This window comes from Falco cherrug, chromosome 6 (assembly GCF_023634085.1).
Source record: "Falco cherrug isolate bFalChe1 chromosome 6, bFalChe1.pri, whole genome shotgun sequence".
NCBI classification, from domain to species: domain Eukaryota; kingdom Metazoa; phylum Chordata; class Aves; order Falconiformes; family Falconidae; genus Falco; species Falco cherrug.
In genome coordinates, this window is record NC_073702.1 from 15,441,784 (window position 1) to 15,460,185 (window position 18,402).

At 32.8% G+C, this 18,402-nt stretch overlaps 1 protein-coding gene across 1 annotated transcript in view; it reads left to right on the top strand.

The window, feature by feature from the left end:
* The window catches only part of EYS (eyes shut homolog), an 873,960-nt gene that overhangs the window by 264,591 nt on the left and 590,967 nt on the right, over window positions 1-18,402 (top strand). The window contains exons 15-18 of the mRNA XM_027809136.2: window positions 2,802-2,924; window positions 4,748-4,861; window positions 6,026-6,139; window positions 6,587-6,700. Coding sequence (XP_027664937.2) covers window positions 2,802-2,924; window positions 4,748-4,861; window positions 6,026-6,139; window positions 6,587-6,700 — 465 coding nt within the window. The remainder of the gene's footprint in view (window positions 1-2,801; window positions 2,925-4,747; window positions 4,862-6,025; window positions 6,140-6,586; window positions 6,701-18,402) is intronic.

The window sequence follows — 18,402 nt, forward strand, 5'->3', positions numbered from 1 at the left end:
TAACAGGAACCATATAACTTTATCCCCAGAAGCAATATTTGTTCAATAAGAGTGAATGAATGCACATCAAATCCTGCTGGCCTTGACAATTACCCTTAATGTGAGGTTTCAGTTAATAGCTTCAGATGTACCTGCCATCCAGAATATAAGGAGCCATGTAGTGAAATTGCCATAAATCACTGTGTGGCTGGACTGTGTCAGAATGGATCACAATGCAATGATCTCCCTGGAGAGTTTAAGTGTCACAGCCTGACTAGTAGAAATCACTTTTGTCATGAGGCATTTAGGTTGTTCAGAAAGAAACATCTGAAGAATGTAAATGCAGCATTTCTGAGGAAAAAAAAAAATACTCTGCTGCTAAATTTTCATTATCTAAATTCACGAAGTATCTTTTGAGTGTCTGTAGCAGAAAAATAAACCGACACTCATTTCTTTTTATAGGAAATAGTACATTCTTAAGTACTGCTGCTGAAACTATTTTGATAAGAAACTTTATACAAACCCAGATGTTGAATATTGAAATTGGGCCCTGAAACCACCACCCTTTGTTCCTCAACTTAGTATAGTAAATTCAGATATATTTCTCTATGCTGCAACAATTTGATAATTAATTCAAAACATAAAAAGAAAAGCACACATAGGTTAACATCTTTATTTCCAATCTATAAAGTTATCATGAATAATTACTTTTAGTTTGTCAAACAAAAAAAATATCATGTTGGCTTTTCTATATTCAGTATCTGTACTTGGATGACAGTCACATAACCACATATATATATCTGTATATAACTGTTACTATCAGTGATTAATGTTTCCCTTTTACTTCTTTATCATAATTTTTTATATTAGTTTTATGTAATACTTCAGTAAGCAGATGTTAACAGCTATTTACAAAGGCAAAAATGAGAGAGATGCTTAAATTTTTAATAGCAATCAAGAGGGAGGAAAACTTCAGCTGTGTGAGAATGTTGCACAGCTGGTGTTTGGGATGGAATAGAAACATAGCTTCAAGACACCCTTCTGCATCCACTGATTTAGAAACCAAAGTGACTGCTTGTGTAGGGCAGTTTTAATATGCATTGTCTTGTATTTATGCCTCAAAGAGCTGTTACACAAGCCAGGATTTCTAAAGTGCAGCATGTTTCAACATTTTACCCTGATGGTCAGAAGTTGCTCTCTTACCTCATTGAACCAGCTGCTCAAAACCTAAAAAATCTTCCAGATCAGGAGCTCTTCAGTCATGCCCTAAGGACATGATTTATAGTTCCTGTAATTTAAAGACTGTGCTAAACTAGGCTCAAGCAGGACTGAACTTTTAAAATTTTGTTTTAAAAATTTAATTTATTACTCTGGATTTGCACTTAATAAATGCTATAAATACAGGGCTATGTTTAGTTTTTAGACCTGTCACAGTATGCTGTACGAATACAGATTTGTTTGGACATCTTTGACCAAAGATTCTTCCTTTTTCTCCTTGTGTAAAACATTGATGAACACAAGGTCAGATATGGGGCAACTCGATGGCACACTAGAACCTGTTCTGGCACTACCTTTGCTACTAAAGCACAGCATTCCTTTGTAAATCTTTTTCACAATGAAATGTGAAGTTCAAATCTTCAGCCAGACTTGGTATCCAAGTTTGTAAGATGTTGGAACTAATTCTATTTAGCTCACTGAACCAAATCTCTGGTTTAAGTCTTTAGTGGCTTTTCATGCTGTTGTTAAATTATAATAAATTGGTTCAGTCTCTTTTGATCTTTTCTGTAACATTATTTTTGCAAGAATCTAAAAACTTTTAGAAACTTTTAAAGTGCTCAGTTAATGAGAGAACAGAAAACTATACCTTTTGTACTTTAACTCATTGGCTTTTTATGACAAAAGTTACAAGAAAAATTCTAAAGTTTGAAACCTGGCATTTATATTCAACACTTAGGTCCTAGGTACATACACACTGATTGATTTTTTAATTGCTTTATATCAATTAATTTTAAAATATTTATTGGGTTTTAAAACAAATTTTTCAGTGAAACAAAGAACATTTACTTGCAACTATTTATTGTGTGTTCTAAAATAAAGGTGCTGTCATCAATGAACCATGCGATTTTCTTGCTAGATGATGGTATCAGAAACTATAATACCATGGCAAATATACCCTAAGTGTAAAATGTAGATTTCTATTTTATCTTTGAATTTGCTTCTTAAATTTTGTGTATATGTCGTCCTCAACAAGAAACACAGATGCTCAAATGTTTCACAAGATTAGATTTCATATGAACTATAAATTAATTGGTTCAAAAAATCAACATCAATAAGCTGCCAAACCTGTCAGGTATTATAATACCTGCTTTATAATGGAATGTAATGGAACAATTTTCTCTTCTGGCTTGGAAACACAGGATGTTTTTTTAGTGTGGTGTAAGAACACCACACTAAAATTGAGAAGGCTTTTATCAACTGTGTGCTTACTGAAATATCAATAAAGATAGCAATATCTGCATAAAACCACTTGAAGAAATTTATATTCTATCAAATTCTCTTGAAGACCTGTTGTATCTTGAATCTTTTTTATTATTATAGCAATTATGGCTTTATCATACAGTTCTTTTGTCCATTTAGAATTGCTTTGTAATGAAATGGAAACTTTCAAAGAAACTGTAGTATTTTACTCTATCCTAAATAAAAATTTTAAATATAAATAAAGAACACAAAAGTACTTAGCAAAATTGGTCTTTCACTTGTCTGTTTTCTCAGTCTAAATATAATAATTTTTTTATGTCTTCTGTTACTCCATTTTTCATCAGGTTTTACTGGTCAGTTTTGCGAAGCGGATGTCGCTGCCTGCCTGTCACATCCATGTGGCACTTCTAGCATCTGTAAAGACGTATTGGGTGGCTATCTTTGTTTCTGTGCACCTGGTTTTATAGGTGGGTTCAAAGGCGTGTTGTTCAACATGTTTAAGCAAGTCCTAAACCAGAGAAAACAAGGTTATTCAAAGTAGCAACAGATGTAATTCAGCAGTGTGCCTCTGATTAAGGCAAAAGCAACTTTTGCTCCCTGTCAAATAGAAATACTTGCCTGTGTAAGAGTATTCAGCTGTAAAAAATACTGACTACAAGGGACTATTTCCACTCCAATAACTTTTAGTTTATACTATTTTAGACAGGGTGTCTGTCTTACACTGATGTTATTGCAACTCCCAGCCATATGCAAGTTGGCCTTAATTTATCTGCTTTGTGCTTCCTGTAACAATAAGGCTGGGGTAACAAGCGCCTCAACTGCCAAATATACATCCACGATTTGGGGCAGGTTTACCTACTCATACTTAAATCTACCCTCCGAGTCATTGTCATTAGTACAGAGTCTGACTGGATTAAAATTAGTTTGGTTATGTTAGCATACTGTCATGATAATTCCAGATTACAGTGTAAAAAAAAAAATAATAATACCCAGAACCCCCCAAAACAACAACAACAAAAAAACCTGTTTTCCAGATACAGATTCAGACCTTTTTTGATCACCTCTGTGATGAAATAATCAAGTGTAGAAGGAATTCCCTGAGTGGCAGGTCAGCTCCGCAGCCCAGATCCATCCTGTCTAACTGCAGGGACTTTGACAGGGCTCCTAAAGCAAGAATAGGATGACTCCTGAATGTGTCTCGATAGTCAAGGAGGAAATAGGAATTCAGATCTTGGGTAGACTCATTATGTAAACTGTTCCTCTATGACCTAATGTAGGCATCCATTTAAATGAAGTCATCTGTAATTTAATAGCTGTAGTATTTGTGTCTATAATATAATTAAATGCTATTTCTTGTTTCTATGGTTGTATTATTTTATTATTATTATAATTATTATTATTATTATCAAAATAAAAAGTAAAATTGTTTGATGTTACTTGTAATAATTCTTGGTGAAATCTTATTTTATTGAAATTTGGTTTAATTCTTATATTCATGTCTACATAATAGTAGATGTTTACTTTTAGTTTATACATTTTCTGTGGCCAAATTAAGCAGAGCTTCTCTGAAACAATCAGGAACTTTTTACCTACCCTTTGGGCATAACTAATAATAAATTTGAGGCCATTCTCATCTGTTTGGATAATTGATATACAAAATACAAAGAAATACTTTCTGAGATTTGTTCTACCTCAAAGGCAAGAAAAAAATAAAAGGTACATCATTCTCAACTAGAAATCAGCATCTATATTTTTCCCTCTGCATATTTAGAAATATATATGGCAGTATCTAACTTTTTGATTATTATTTCCAAAAAAAATATTAAAATATTTGGTCATATTGGAAACTTTTCCCAGTATTTGCCATAAAGATCTTCACAACAAATCCAAAAATTGATACATGAATGAAAAATAATTTTACAGGAAAAGACTATGATATTTTAATATTCGGTCTTAGAAACCATACTTACACTTTCATGATGTTTCAGGAAAACTCAAGACTTAATTTTCTTTACAAGATTAAAAGATGAAACCTTTTGAGTACATCTGTAAATGAATCTATAAAATTCCCATTAGATCTTTGTTGAACATTGTATATTATATATACATTTCACTTTTGCCTTTAATTGACAAGAAATTAATTCCCCAAAGACAGTTTATGGCTCATTGGTGTAAGTTCCCCGTTAGTTATAATAACTAACCTCAGTTATTTCATTTTGTTGTTGCCACTTGTACTGTTGACTTACCAGTGGCTTGTTCCCAATGAACTGAATCTTTCACTTGTTTCCAGGTAATAACTGTGAGATTGAGGTGGACGAGTGTCTTAGTGATCCTTGTCACAATGGAGCTACTTGTGTTGATCATCTGAATGCCTTCAGTTGTGTGTGTCAGGATGGGTTTCAAGGTATTAAAAAATCCATAGAACTGTAACTTCATAAATTTAGTTTGAGTCTTACACCAATTTCTTAACATATCAGATGAGATGCATGTATACTTATTTTAGTGTCATCTGAAGTTCTAAGCATTTAAATTCAGCGTAAGTGCATCTTGACAAAAGTTGTCTACTTTGTTTTCATGACAGCATGGAACTAGGTGTTTTCTGCTGGCTAGTGACTTAGCTGTTGAAAATGCATAAGTGGAGTTTAGTGAAATTTTGCAAATAGCATATACAGTTTTCTGTAAAATTTCTAAACAGTTGGCAAATTTAATATAATAGAATCAGAGAGAAAAAACCTTTGTGGGAAAGGTTTTGTTTTGGCATATTTGTAAAATTTAAGTGAAAAATGTAATGACTTAGATAAGTGGATGCATTAATTTTTGCAGCTAGTCTTTGCTTTCAGCTCAGATTAGGAATTCACAGTGCATACATTTTCTTTTTAGTGAATCATTTTTTAAATATGGATTTTTAATCATTGAAATACAAAGGAATCTATAATTCAGATGTCATAGGGCAAAATATTACATTTCTACTGCTAGCTATATTCAGAACAACTATCACTTGCATTTTTATTTACTAAAATTCTTTGCACTTTTCAAAACTCACAGCTGATGTTATTTTTAATTTATTCTTCAAATGATAAAAAATTAGGTTCACTCAGAAATATTACAAAAAGTATTTTTATGCTTTAGGTAACTATGTTGCTATGTTAGCTACAGTCTAGTCTGGAACAAATTGTGTTCTTGCCTACATCAGATTTTTTTTCCATTTTCTGGGAGTACATCTGTTGCCTTATCATGAACACAAGGACTATTTCCTCTCATGTAATTGCAATGCAGTCTATTATATTTGCTGTATTTTTTTTTCTATTTGTCTATATTTATATAATAAGGAAATTGTCTGGTTTAAGCTTTAGGAATCTGTTCAACAACTGTACTTTTAATCTATTGATAAAATTAGTGAATAGTTTAAACATTAAATATATCAATGTACTGTCATAGATGCCCAAATTTGAATATAAAAAGATATATTCCACTATGTGAGCTATATTCTGTTAAAGTAAGTCTTGATGTTTAACTATATATTCTGTGCAGTAACTTCTCTCCCCTTTGCCTGGTTGTATATTTTTAGGCACAACTTGTGAAGCAAATACAAATGAATGTTACTCTTCTCCATGTCTTCATAATGCATCATGTGAAGACCTTATTGGTGGCTATGAATGCATCTGTCTACCTGGCTTTACTGGTGAGTTGTATCATAGTAAACCTTGTTTTCCACAGTAAGGTGGTCCACAAAGCATCCATTAAGACATCATGGACTAATTTGCTTGTGTTTCCTTCTCATTTCTCTTTATCTGCCCTGGTATGTTTCATTTGCATTCCAACAAACTGGAACACTGACTCCATCTGTAAACTAAATAGCACAAGATAAATTAGTCTGCATCTAAAAAGGCCTTCAAAGCTTACTTACACAGGGAAGATTAGTTACCATTTAGCAACTCAGAAATAAGTTGTTATGTATTCGTGATGATAAGAATTAAATGGATGCTAACATTATTATGTGTGGCTCTTTATTTGGTTGATTTATATTAGTTTCTCCTCACAAGTTGTTTGACATTCTTGTCGTGAAAATGAATTAGAAATTGGCACCTGATTGTCTCACTAAATGTTCAAATCTCTCATCTTTTCCAAGGTGCAAGATGTGAAACAGATATAGATGAGTGTGCTTCATTTCCCTGCAAGAATGGAGCCACCTGCATTGACCAACCTGGTAATTACTTCTGCCAATGTGTGGCTCCCTTTAAAGGTAATGAACACCAAGGGAGGGGGGAAAGCAAACATAATTAACTTTAGAAAGCAATTCTGTCAATTGTCTGAACTCCTTTCACTCTTACTACAGCATTATTAGTCCTTTGTTTTCTCAAGCAAAGCTTTTAAAGTGACCAGGCAATTATGCCTTAGGCTGCAAGTAATTTGAAGTAAACTTTGTTTATACATTTATTAGGAGTGTTTATTTATTAATCAAAATGGATACTTTGAAATTAGTTTGTTAACAGAATAAGATTATTTACAAAATGAGAGCCATCTGCTCATCAAGCTGCCATCACAAAGCTTTTCTACACATTTTTCTCTCTAATTTCATTGGTTATGGCATTCTCTAAATTATTTTTTTCATTCTCAGAAAACAATTTATAGTTATCTTGAAATGCATGAAGTGTGTTTGATTATTTCTGTTGATGCTTTTAAAGGAAATACACTTAAAATGCAAGCTTTATTGTGATGTTTTTCATAGAAATTGTGGGTGTTTGATTTTAAACATTCACTGCTAAAATAATTCAAAATAACAAATTGTGCAGTGTTCTAGAGCAAATCTAGTTCAAGTGATAGTCTCAATTAAAGGCGCTTGTTGATTTATAAATTAAATATAAGTACATTTTTTCTCCTTCAGTTCAGTATAATGATATATAATTAGGATTCCAGAATACTTTAGAAGGCAACTTTCTTGATATGTTGAGACAGCAGGGCTTTTCCCCTTCAGGGAATATGGATGCATTAAATTCATCATTCATGAGAAAAGTGTGAGCTCTAATATTTGTTCTTATTATTTTAGTTAATGGTCAAAAATGTAGTCGGTAATTTTTATTAGTTTTAATTTATGTTCCGCTGAATAAAGTTTAGTATAATAACAAGTAAATGAGTACTGCAGTATCAGAATTGCATCTGCTCAGAAAGATGTGAAATCATTTTCAGTACAAGCTTAGAAACACTTAAGTACTTTTTTCACAAGTACCAGATTCTCAGAAGACTTTGATATTCATTTAGATATTTAACTAAGTGATTTTAAAATTTCAGAAAGTCAACATTTCTGTAGTCCTTCAAGAAGCTAACAGTGTCTAATAGTCTCAATGGAAAAGTTAAATAATCCCTGATGGCAAGATTCATAAATGACATCTTAGATCTTCTGAAAACAATATTCTTGGTAGAAGATGTCTAGTATCCATAGAATTTTTGTTAGAAGGAAAAGATGACTCAGCACTTTTCAAGATCAAATTCTTATACTGATGTTACCTAAATTTATGATGGTATAAGAAAAAGCAGAATGAATTTCATAAGAAAACTTTGCCTCAGTCTCATGCCATCTGTTTGTTTAAACTGCTGTAAATGTAGTCTTTGACAGATTCACAGTAAGCCAACATAATGGGTAGTTAAACTAGATTTTCTAATTGTGTGGAAATATTCAAGCTACCGCAATGAATACCTTTGTGTGCACTAATTACAGACTACAGAACTGCTTTATTAAGAAAGTAAATACATGATATTGATCATAGAAGTTGTATAGGAATACCTGTTTTATTTTTTTTTCAATATATTCACAGATGTTCTTGCTTCTGTTATTCTCAGTGGAAAAGCATAAATGTTATATTATGTATTCTGTCATTTACTTGGAAAGCAATCTGAAGTTGTATTTCCATAATACATTGTAATGGTTTGATTCTCCCATCACAGAGTCTGACTTGAAGGGTATGCACCACTATTAGGAACGTATAATTTACCAGTTGATCAAAATGTGTACAGCAGACCTCTATTGTACAGCACATAGAATTAAGAAAATCAGAGCATGATTTGGACTTTCAGGTGCATGCATACAATAGGTAGCCTGTCAGATTAAGCTAGAAATTGATTCTATCTACAGGAAGTGGTTTGCATGTATTCCTCTTTCTTTCTTCCTGATTTCCTTGACTATTCTCATTGGTTTGACAAGGAGACTATGCAAGATTATGACCAGAAAGTTTTGATTTTTCTATTTTCCTCTTCTTTCCCCTTCATTTCCTCTTCTTTCAAAAAAGAAAATAGAAAAATCTGCATATTTTTGCTTTTTCCATTTCACTTCTTTCAAGAACAAGTACAGCTACTTCTTATTTTTACATGCTGCAAGTTCTTTGATATCCTATGTCCTTCTGTATTTTAACAAACTTTTACATTATTCCTACATGAACATGAAAAGTCATGAGAATTTTAATAAAGTATTATTCTATATTCATAGTTTCTTGTATTTTTCTTGTGTGGGGATTTGTTTCTTTTTTAAAAAAACAAGGATTTGTCTACTTTGACAAAACATTTTGATTCATTTCATTGGCTTCCATAGAATACTGGAAGTCACCCAAAGCTTTTAAGAACAATGATGCTTGGGTAATGGTGTAAATCTGGATTCTCCTTCAAATGTCCAACAGTCCAGACTGTGCAAATTAACTGTACAAGCCTGATCTAGTTTTTGTGTAGACACAGACCTTCTTAGAAAATCCAATTTCCATGGTAAAGTCAATGTACGGAGAGCATTGGAGAAGAAGTTAGTCTTCTGACGCTGTTGCTATAACTCTAACAGTGAAAAAAACTAATGTATTCCTCTCCATCAGTGTTCCCCTGGCAGAGGATTTCCCCACAGCTAGTGTAGATCACTGGTCTTTCTTCAATGGAATTATTGCCACTGAAATTTCTACCTTTGACTTTTCCCAAACGTTCAGTTGAACAGCTTGAGGGTACTAATAGTGCATCCATGCATAATTCAGAAGAAAACTGAAGAAACTTATAAGACTTCCAGATACAAAATAACATTCTTGTCAACTTCTAATAATGCTCTAATTACTAAATATGATAATTGAAGTCTTTTAATCCTATTTCAGCCAAGTTCCTTGTCCTGTGGAGATGAAAATTGCATTTCAATTTTCCAAAATCATACAGCTTTCTTTACCTGTAATCCTGATAAGGTATAACACAATGAACTTAAAAGTCCACATACTTTTATATCACAACTCTTTAGACTTTGGATTGGAGGAAGTTTAAGATTTGATTAAAGAAAAAAATACATCTATACCAGATTATGTTATTAGTGAAGAGATTCCTGTGCAAACCCACACAGAAGTTCTAGAATTTACTGAGCCGAATTGAGCATGCATTGTAACTAAGATCAAATGGAGAAAAAAATACTAGCATCTAGATTTATATAATATGCTTTTGTCATGTATAATAATTACCTATGCCACAAATAATGTATGTGCTTGTGAATATGTTCTAATTACCCCAATACAACAGTCCACTTTTTAAAGTCCAGTTCTCTGCTTCTGTCTGCTTTCACTGGTGTTCTAGCACTCACTTACATCGCACAAATTAGTATTACACCTCACACTAGAATGCTGAAATGCTATTTACCATGCTGCCACTTACACATACTGTAGCATAATGCTCTATTCATACAAGATTTAACCTAAGTACATACCTGGTACAGTTGCTGCTGCTTTGTTCCAGTGTATTAGTTCCTGTAAATATGCTACTATTTTAGACAGTCTGACTGATAGTCTTTGGCAGTAATTTATCTATTACAGTGTTAAGCAGGCCTCAGCCCTCATATGAGCTTGATTCCGTTATAGTATCCTAGCTGGGGAGTTATTATAATAACTTTTCTATTATGATATTGATTCTACAATTGTAGCCTTTCTATAATAGAATCACAGTTATTACGGAATTGATATCGAGTGTTTCAGAAGAGAGTAGAGTATGTGAGAAACGTACTGTGAGACTGTATCTCATTTAGGGGTCATAACATTTTCATGAAAGCTCTGATGTCTCTGTCAGGAAATACTGTTTTGTTCCATTAAAAATGTGCATACAATTCAAGAACAATGCAATTAGAAAATTTTATAGTTCCTAATGTTATATTTTATCTATAAATATATATATATTTATATCAATGCTGTTTCTGCCATGTGGAAGCACATTAAATACAGACCTGAAAGTATTTATTTACAGAGAATAATAGGAAGAAGTAGTTGATATTAATCATATTTTGACATAAACATGCACTTTAATTTTCAATGAAAGAAAGACTCCTCATTCTTTTATGCTAAGGAGTAAAAGAATATTTTCCCAAACCTGAGACCTACCATATTTTTCACTCCTGTGCTGGTGTCCATTACAGTTCAGCAAAGTACATTTTTTGTCTCAAGCTATATATTTTGTTATAAGGCTTAAACATACTCATTATATTCTTCACCCACACCAGCAAAATCAGAACTGTCTTTTTGGATTGTTACAGTTTTATTTGCTTTCCTTAGTTATAAGTCTTCGTATAACTTAAAGCTGGAGGAGTACATTGATTTACAGATTTTATCTGGCTCTTGCTCAGTTACTTGAAGGGAAGGGGAAGAATGCCTGCAGTTCAATTGTTCAAATATATCTTAGCAGGAGACATGCTCAAATGCTGATAAACACTGGTTTACTGTTTCTTAGTAAAGCTGGCCCACTTTTGAGTTGATTTAGTATTACATATTTACTTTCAAGGTGCTTCAGCTGAATTATTAGCTATTTCATGCCTATTTAGGTGTATTGTTGTTTTTGGTGTTTTGTAAGAACCTTGAAGTATATTCAAACATTCTGCTAATAGCCAGGTCTGTAGTAATAAATGCAAGTTTACTGTTCATAGCTTTGAAATGCCAACATTTTTTATGTATCATACAGACACTTCAATGAAGTTAGTCATAACTGTTAGACACCAGTCCTTGCTGAGCGTGTAGCAGGATTGTCCCTGTATCAGGCCTGCTGCTTTCAGCATTTTTAGCATGCAAAAGGAGAACGATCCCACTACAATTTCTAGACCAACTGATTTTTACAGAAAATAAAGTAGGACTTACAAGGTCACTTTATTCTTACTTGGGTTTGAAAGCTAAGAACAGATCTTGCACTCCCACACCAGAACTGGAAATTTGCCCCATTTTTCTGCACTGGTATTTAAGGAAAAGGCGAATCAAACTACTTCACCAACATTTCCATGACCCAAGGACCGAGCCAGTAATTCTGCTATTCCCAAAGAAACATCAGGAAGGAGGAAAGCTTTAAAATGTCCCTTTAAGGTAGAGATCATATATTTGATATGTGACAGCCATGTAAGAGCTGACATTAATTTTTTTTCTTAAAAAAAAAAGGTTGTTAAATAACTTGTATTTAATAATTGGAGCAAAGAAAATTTTTGTTCGCTCCAAATTATTACATGATTCATTTAAAACAATGCACTGTATGTGTTTGGTCTAGATGTTGCTAATATGTATGACCTTTTTAATCAAAAATATGTAATTATAGAGGAAATTTGAAATTAAATTCTGAGAAAATGTCTACTTATTTGTTGCAGCCTTAATGACACATGTCTCCAAATGTGTTCCAATTAAGATTAAAGCAAAAATGGTAATTGTCCATTAAACATGTTGTGAAAGAAAGTAAACTAGTGAGAAAGGCAACTCAGCAGAAAAAAAAAATGCTTAAGTCTGTTGAAAAGCAAGAGTAATAATGAAGTTTTCAGCATAGGACTCTCTATTATGGGAACAGTTAATTACAAAACAGATAATAAGTAAGAAATGTAAGTGCTCATGAAAGCAAAAAACTAGAGTAGAGATAATGGAGCAATTACTTTTTCAGTGCTCATAGGCTAAATCTCAGTCATTCCTGTGCCAAGACCCATGAAAAAAAGGCAGTTTTGCATGACCTGTGGCTCTTCCTAGGATAACTCTGTGTTAGACCATAAAAGAATATCCCCTGTTCAATATCAGTTTATATCTGGTTTTGCCACTGTCTTGACACTGAACAGCCAAATAAAATTTTATTTAGGGGAAAAATGAAACTGGTGCATAGAGCTATGAAGGGCACTTTGCATCACACAGGGGCTTTTTCGTGGGCAGAGGAGCAACGTGGCCATGTTTGTGCTATATTACCTATAAAATATGCATTGCCTCTAAGCAATAAAGAAATTTGGTCTAAAAGGCTATGCATTGCTTAAGTGGGAATCAGTATGAACTGGGACTTGCCGTTGGCTTACACATGAAGTCCCTGCAGAACCTTGGAAATTTTTTTTGGTATTTCTACTAATTTTTCTATTGTTTCTAAAAGTTGCCATCTAGATACATTCAGGTGTTTCTGCCTCCAAAAATGAAATAATTCAGAGAGCGAGTGTTTTGCTCAGCCTTTTCTAGTGTCAGTTTAGACACTTTTAGGTAGAATAGATACCCACAAGTGTCTGGGAGATATGACAAAATCTGTAAGAGACCTATGGCCTTCCAGAACAGCACTAAGAACACAAAGGCATCTCTAAAAGCCCCAGTTGCTTAATTGTCTATACAAATTCAGTGAGGTATGTGTTGCAGTTTCACCTCTGCTTTCCATTTACAGCTTGGAACACGCTTTGATCCACAAGAAAACTTTTATAAGCCTTTACAGCCCTGAGTACTCTGGGAATACTCTGTGTGTAAATCTGATAAAAAAGCAGATAAGGGGGGTGAATTTCATTAGTCATTCTGTGAGAATGGTGTACAAGAACCTTGGTTGCCAGGAAGAGATTTAAGTTATGTAGATGATACAAGGTATATTCATTTCAAATGAGAATCTGTATGTATCTGGCCATTAATTTTCCAGAAACTATGTGCAAACGACAATTTTTCAAATACTTAAAACAAGATTTATGTTTTCCTTGGTTGCCCCATAAATCATGAGGGCATTGCTGTTGCTCAAAGAAAGTTTACCAAATTTTAGGAGGGGTTTGGGCTGCCGAAAAAATATGTTAGCAGCTTTATTTTTCTACATGGTAGGCCTATTTATGGTGTAGGGTCATCTGCCAATACACAAATAAAAGTAATAAAATAATTATCCTGGTATCAGCTGCTACAAATAATGCCTGGCCAACCTGTCAGTTTTTCAGAAAATGAAAACAGGATCTCAAAACACAGAAGGGTTTGGCCACCTGAACTGAACATGACCATTACTATACCTGAAAATGAAACCCACAGGTCCTAGGCCATAAGAAAAAAATGATTTTGATACCAGCTTTCTATAATTCTTACACATATATTAGTAATTTCATTTGAATTCTGATGCAATAAGCAAAGATAAGATAAAAGAATTAAAAGAAAAACATTCTCATATATTCCATTAGTGTAATAAACTTGTGGTAATTGTTTTTCTTAGTAACTTTCTTTTTTATTTTCTGAGAAAGAATGACGCATGCTTTTATGTGGAAATGTGAAACACAGATGTGGATACAAATATAATCTCATTGTTTAGTAGTCATAAACTTATATATTTAAAATGAAAAAACAAAATTCACCTAAATAATATATTCAACTTCTGGTTTTGTCTGTTTTTACAGAAATTTATACAGGTATGGAGCAATAACACATGCATCTCTGTGTGATTTTCATCTTAAAGTTTGTGATGTGGTTCTAAGTCATGCTTTATCCCAGCATGTTGCATGATCTGCATTATCATAAACAATTAAGGAAAAGGTTTTTTACTTGAAAAGGGCTAAGTATTGCTTTTCAAATAGCCTTCCTTTTAAAATCAAACAAAATTATTGATGCTCAATTCGTATGGATTTCATAGAAAAAATGCCTTTTCACAGGTTATATATAGAATCACAAAGCACTTCCTTTCATGGAAAGCAGAATTTGCATTCCAAAGAAAAGACTAGATTTCCTATAAATTGGAACTGAAAAAAAAGACTTGTTATATTTTTCAACTCTAGAGGAATACTTTGCTTAATTTCAAGTAATATCAACATGTGCATGTTTCTGAAGGTATTTTTTCTTCCTATCCACTTTCACGGTACTTCTGGGGTTTTTATTTACATTTACTAGCCTTTAAACTTCTCAGAGCTGGAGGCATTTTGCTTTCTTATGCCACAAAGTAGATCAAGCTAAGCAGCCAGTTTATAAAATAATGGCAATCTTAGAGGTACATATAAACTTTTCACAGTTATAGAAAATGACAAATTTGAACTTTGAATAGAGACAATTTCATATTTAACATTAAGATGCTTAACCTTCACAGTTGCAGCCATCTCAAATTTTAGGCATCTAACTTATTGCTCATGTTGCTGGGATTATACAATAAATTTATGAAAGCCTTTGGGGGTGGGAGGCATTGAGCTGTATAAAGTTGATGAAAAACAAACCAGAGGTTTCTCTGAAGTAATCAAATATTTTTTTTAAATTGCAATTACTGTATCCACTAGTTTCAAAAGAACAGTTCTGGGAAAACCAGAAAGTTGCATATAGGTTGGAGGCAGGGATTGGGGGTGGTGGTGGTGGGGTGGGGTGTGTATTTATTTATTTTATATAGCCTTATTGTGCCTTTGTACATTGGATTATCTCCCATAACTAAACACATTTTTACTTTTTTTGAATGGTATTCAATTTACATAATTTACCTTGAAGAACAGTGTTGATTTACTTTAATGTTAGAAGTGCCTTTTAGCTCTGCTGTCAAAAGGTGAGCTACAGAAAGACTGAAACTTAATGATGTTGCAGTGATGTTTTGAAGATAAAGGAATAAAACTAAAACCAGAAAGTATATAGGAAGACAAATTTATCATGGAAGATTCATATGAGTAATTAGCTTTTAATTCATATATGAAATTAGTTTAATGTCATTTTGAAAAAATGGTCTCTGTGTTCTGACCCTAAGCATATAAAATAAATAATTTAAATTTAAATAAAAGCATTCCTGAGTTAATATGAACTTCTGAAAATTTTCATGTATTCATGCAAGGCATATAAAATTAGTCTGTTGTAGATTTTCTCTCTATCCTTTCCTTGCTGGCATCCTTTAAGCTAGTGTAATTTTCTCATGATTGAGTTCATGTGATATACATTCTGTTTCGTTAAAATTAGAACAATGGTGAATCGACTGTAAGCAAGGCTACTGAAATCTAATGATACCAGCATCATATGGCTACTGGAGCTGGATCCCAATAAAATCAAATACATTTTAAAAAATATCTTTTAGTTAGCCACTATCTAAAGATCACATACAAAGATCAGACCAGCATCACAGTTCCCATCAAAGCAGCTAGCAGAACTTGGACTGTGACACTTACTTTGCAACCTCATTGTGCACCCGATTCCTCTGACCCCAGTCTGGTGTGCAAGGTGCTGCTATCGGGTTGGCTCTTCCTCTCTTGTCCAAAACCCCCACATGGACCACTTGGCAACGATAGCACTTGGTCTGTCTTGAGAGCTTTGTGTCCTCATGAGCACATATTAAATACCAGTGCCAGACTACTTGGTATTATTTAGGAAATTGTCATCCAAATGACACACTTCTTGTTCTAGTACGAGCCACAGATAGTTTATTTTCACCATATTATCATAATCATGCCAGGATTTTGCAATAAGATATATTTTGTCATTGATTCAGTCCTTACTTTTACAGCAAAACACTGACTTTGAAAGCTGTTGTCAGATTTAATTCCTTAAAATGTTAGTAACAAATGGCTTTTTTATTAACTTATTTTCCAAAAAGAGTAACAATATTGAAGAGATGCCATTTCTGATTATAAAATAATTCTGTACTACACATCAAAACATTTAACATACGCATTTATGCTGAGCAAATAAAACAAATAAACGTCAATAGTTTTGCATAAAGAAATGAAAATTTATCTCAGGTAATTAATTTACTTTCTATGTAATTTTTATAAATTTTGCTTTTGACTTTTAATAATAGCCTTAACAGAACAATCTTCTTTAGGAAAAAAAAAAAAAAAAGTATGTATTTTCAGTGTTTATATAAGATATTTAGATTCTACTGTAGAAGTATTATAAGCAAATACAGTAGAAAAGATAATTTACTAATATTAGGAGAATAAAATTTCTAAATAGGTAATCTGCTTCTCATTCCTAAACAAATAAAAAGAAGACTTTCCAAATAAATTATTCATTATTTGGTATGTATTGTATGCTAATAGAGAAGCATAGTACATGCAATGAATATATGCTTCTATATATAGAGAGAAAGAAGTATATTTAATCCAATATATTGTGCAAGTGAAAAGAAAATAGTCCTTCAACTGAGTGTGCAATTTAACCATTTGTGCATACTCTTTTGAGGGTTGTTCAGATTTATTCTAATAGAGAGCCCTTTAATTGTCTAGTAAAGTCAAGACAATCTAGTCTTGTAATCAATAAAATATAGCCAAGAATTAAACAGGCAAAAAGTTTAAACTCATCTAATGAAAATAAGCACAGTTGGAAAGACGTGTTGAACTTATTAATTCATTAATGAACATCCGTGTTTCATTCTTTCACATGCGATATTGGGCATACTTTCTGTCACTTCTTGTCAGCTAACTACATTTTGTGAACATTACCATTTTATTCTGTGATGGCCAGTTTAAAAGTCCTGATATGTCAGTGGGAGAAGACAGTTTTTAAACTGTTTTCCTGCACAGCATTCCTTTCTGTCAACAATCACAGAGTTACTATTTCGGAAACTTACCAGATCAAGTGACGACTTTCCTATATTAAGTAAAAAATAGATGCAGTCATACTAATCAGCTACATTTAAACATTTAGTATTTATAGATTTGCACAAAAATTATCTAACAAATATTTTACAAGAGAAAATGCAGAAGACATGAATTCTGAATTCTGATTAATCTACTTTATTAAAGAAATTTTTCACCTATAACTTGTTTGCAGATTGATTTACCCAAATAGCTTTAATCATACATTTACAACTGTAAAAAAACACTGATATGATACCAACAGCAGCAGTGCATTCATTGTATTAACATGTAACCACCACTGCCTATTACTATCCAACCTTAATATTTGTGTGGATATACATTTTTCAAAAACATTCTGCTGTAAATCAGCCAACTTTCTTTTGTTTCCTTGCTACTTATATTGATGAGCATTAATAATCAATTATTTAATAATGAATTATTTTCAGAATTATATTAAAATAATATAAACAGTTGTGAACCTCTAAGTGAGGAAATGGTCTTTAAATTATTAATTCTCAACACTTATGGTTAATAATTAATAGATTCAGGGAAAGTGACTGAGTAGGTGGGAGACAGTCTTATTATTTTCTTGTCTTTATGTTTTCCCAATCTTCCAGTGTGAATATGAATGAAATTTCTGCCAGTAGCAGCAAAAGATTTTTCATGCAGTGATATGCAGAAAAGCTGGGAGGGAGGAAAAAGAGGCTTAATTTCTAATTAAAGAGTGGTGAAGGTTGATTGAAAGAAGGCACTGAAAAAACTTCAGAATACTACTAGAAATTAATATTATAACCAAATGTTTTGGCCTTGTTTGTTAAATAGGATTGTTAACCAGATCATCAACTTTATGACCAGATTTTTATTTACCATTCTTTGTAAATGTGAGGATAATGCAAATATTTTTTATTTTTTTTTGCTTTGTGCTGTTTCGCTTTACTGTAGCTAAAACAAAAGAAGTAATTTATGTTTCCCCTAATTCCTTAAAGAGGGGGAAGAAGTCTGTCAGGGAACAATTTTGGTGTAATTTCCAATCAGTACAAACTTCACTGAAATTCATACTCTTCTGGGGAGTTACTTTGAGTAAGAATCTGAAGAAGCAGTATGAACCCATGCTCCTGCTGGCAGAACAGCATAGGAGGAAGGTGCATGAGCTCCTTATCAGCTAGACATGCATACTGGTTGAGTTG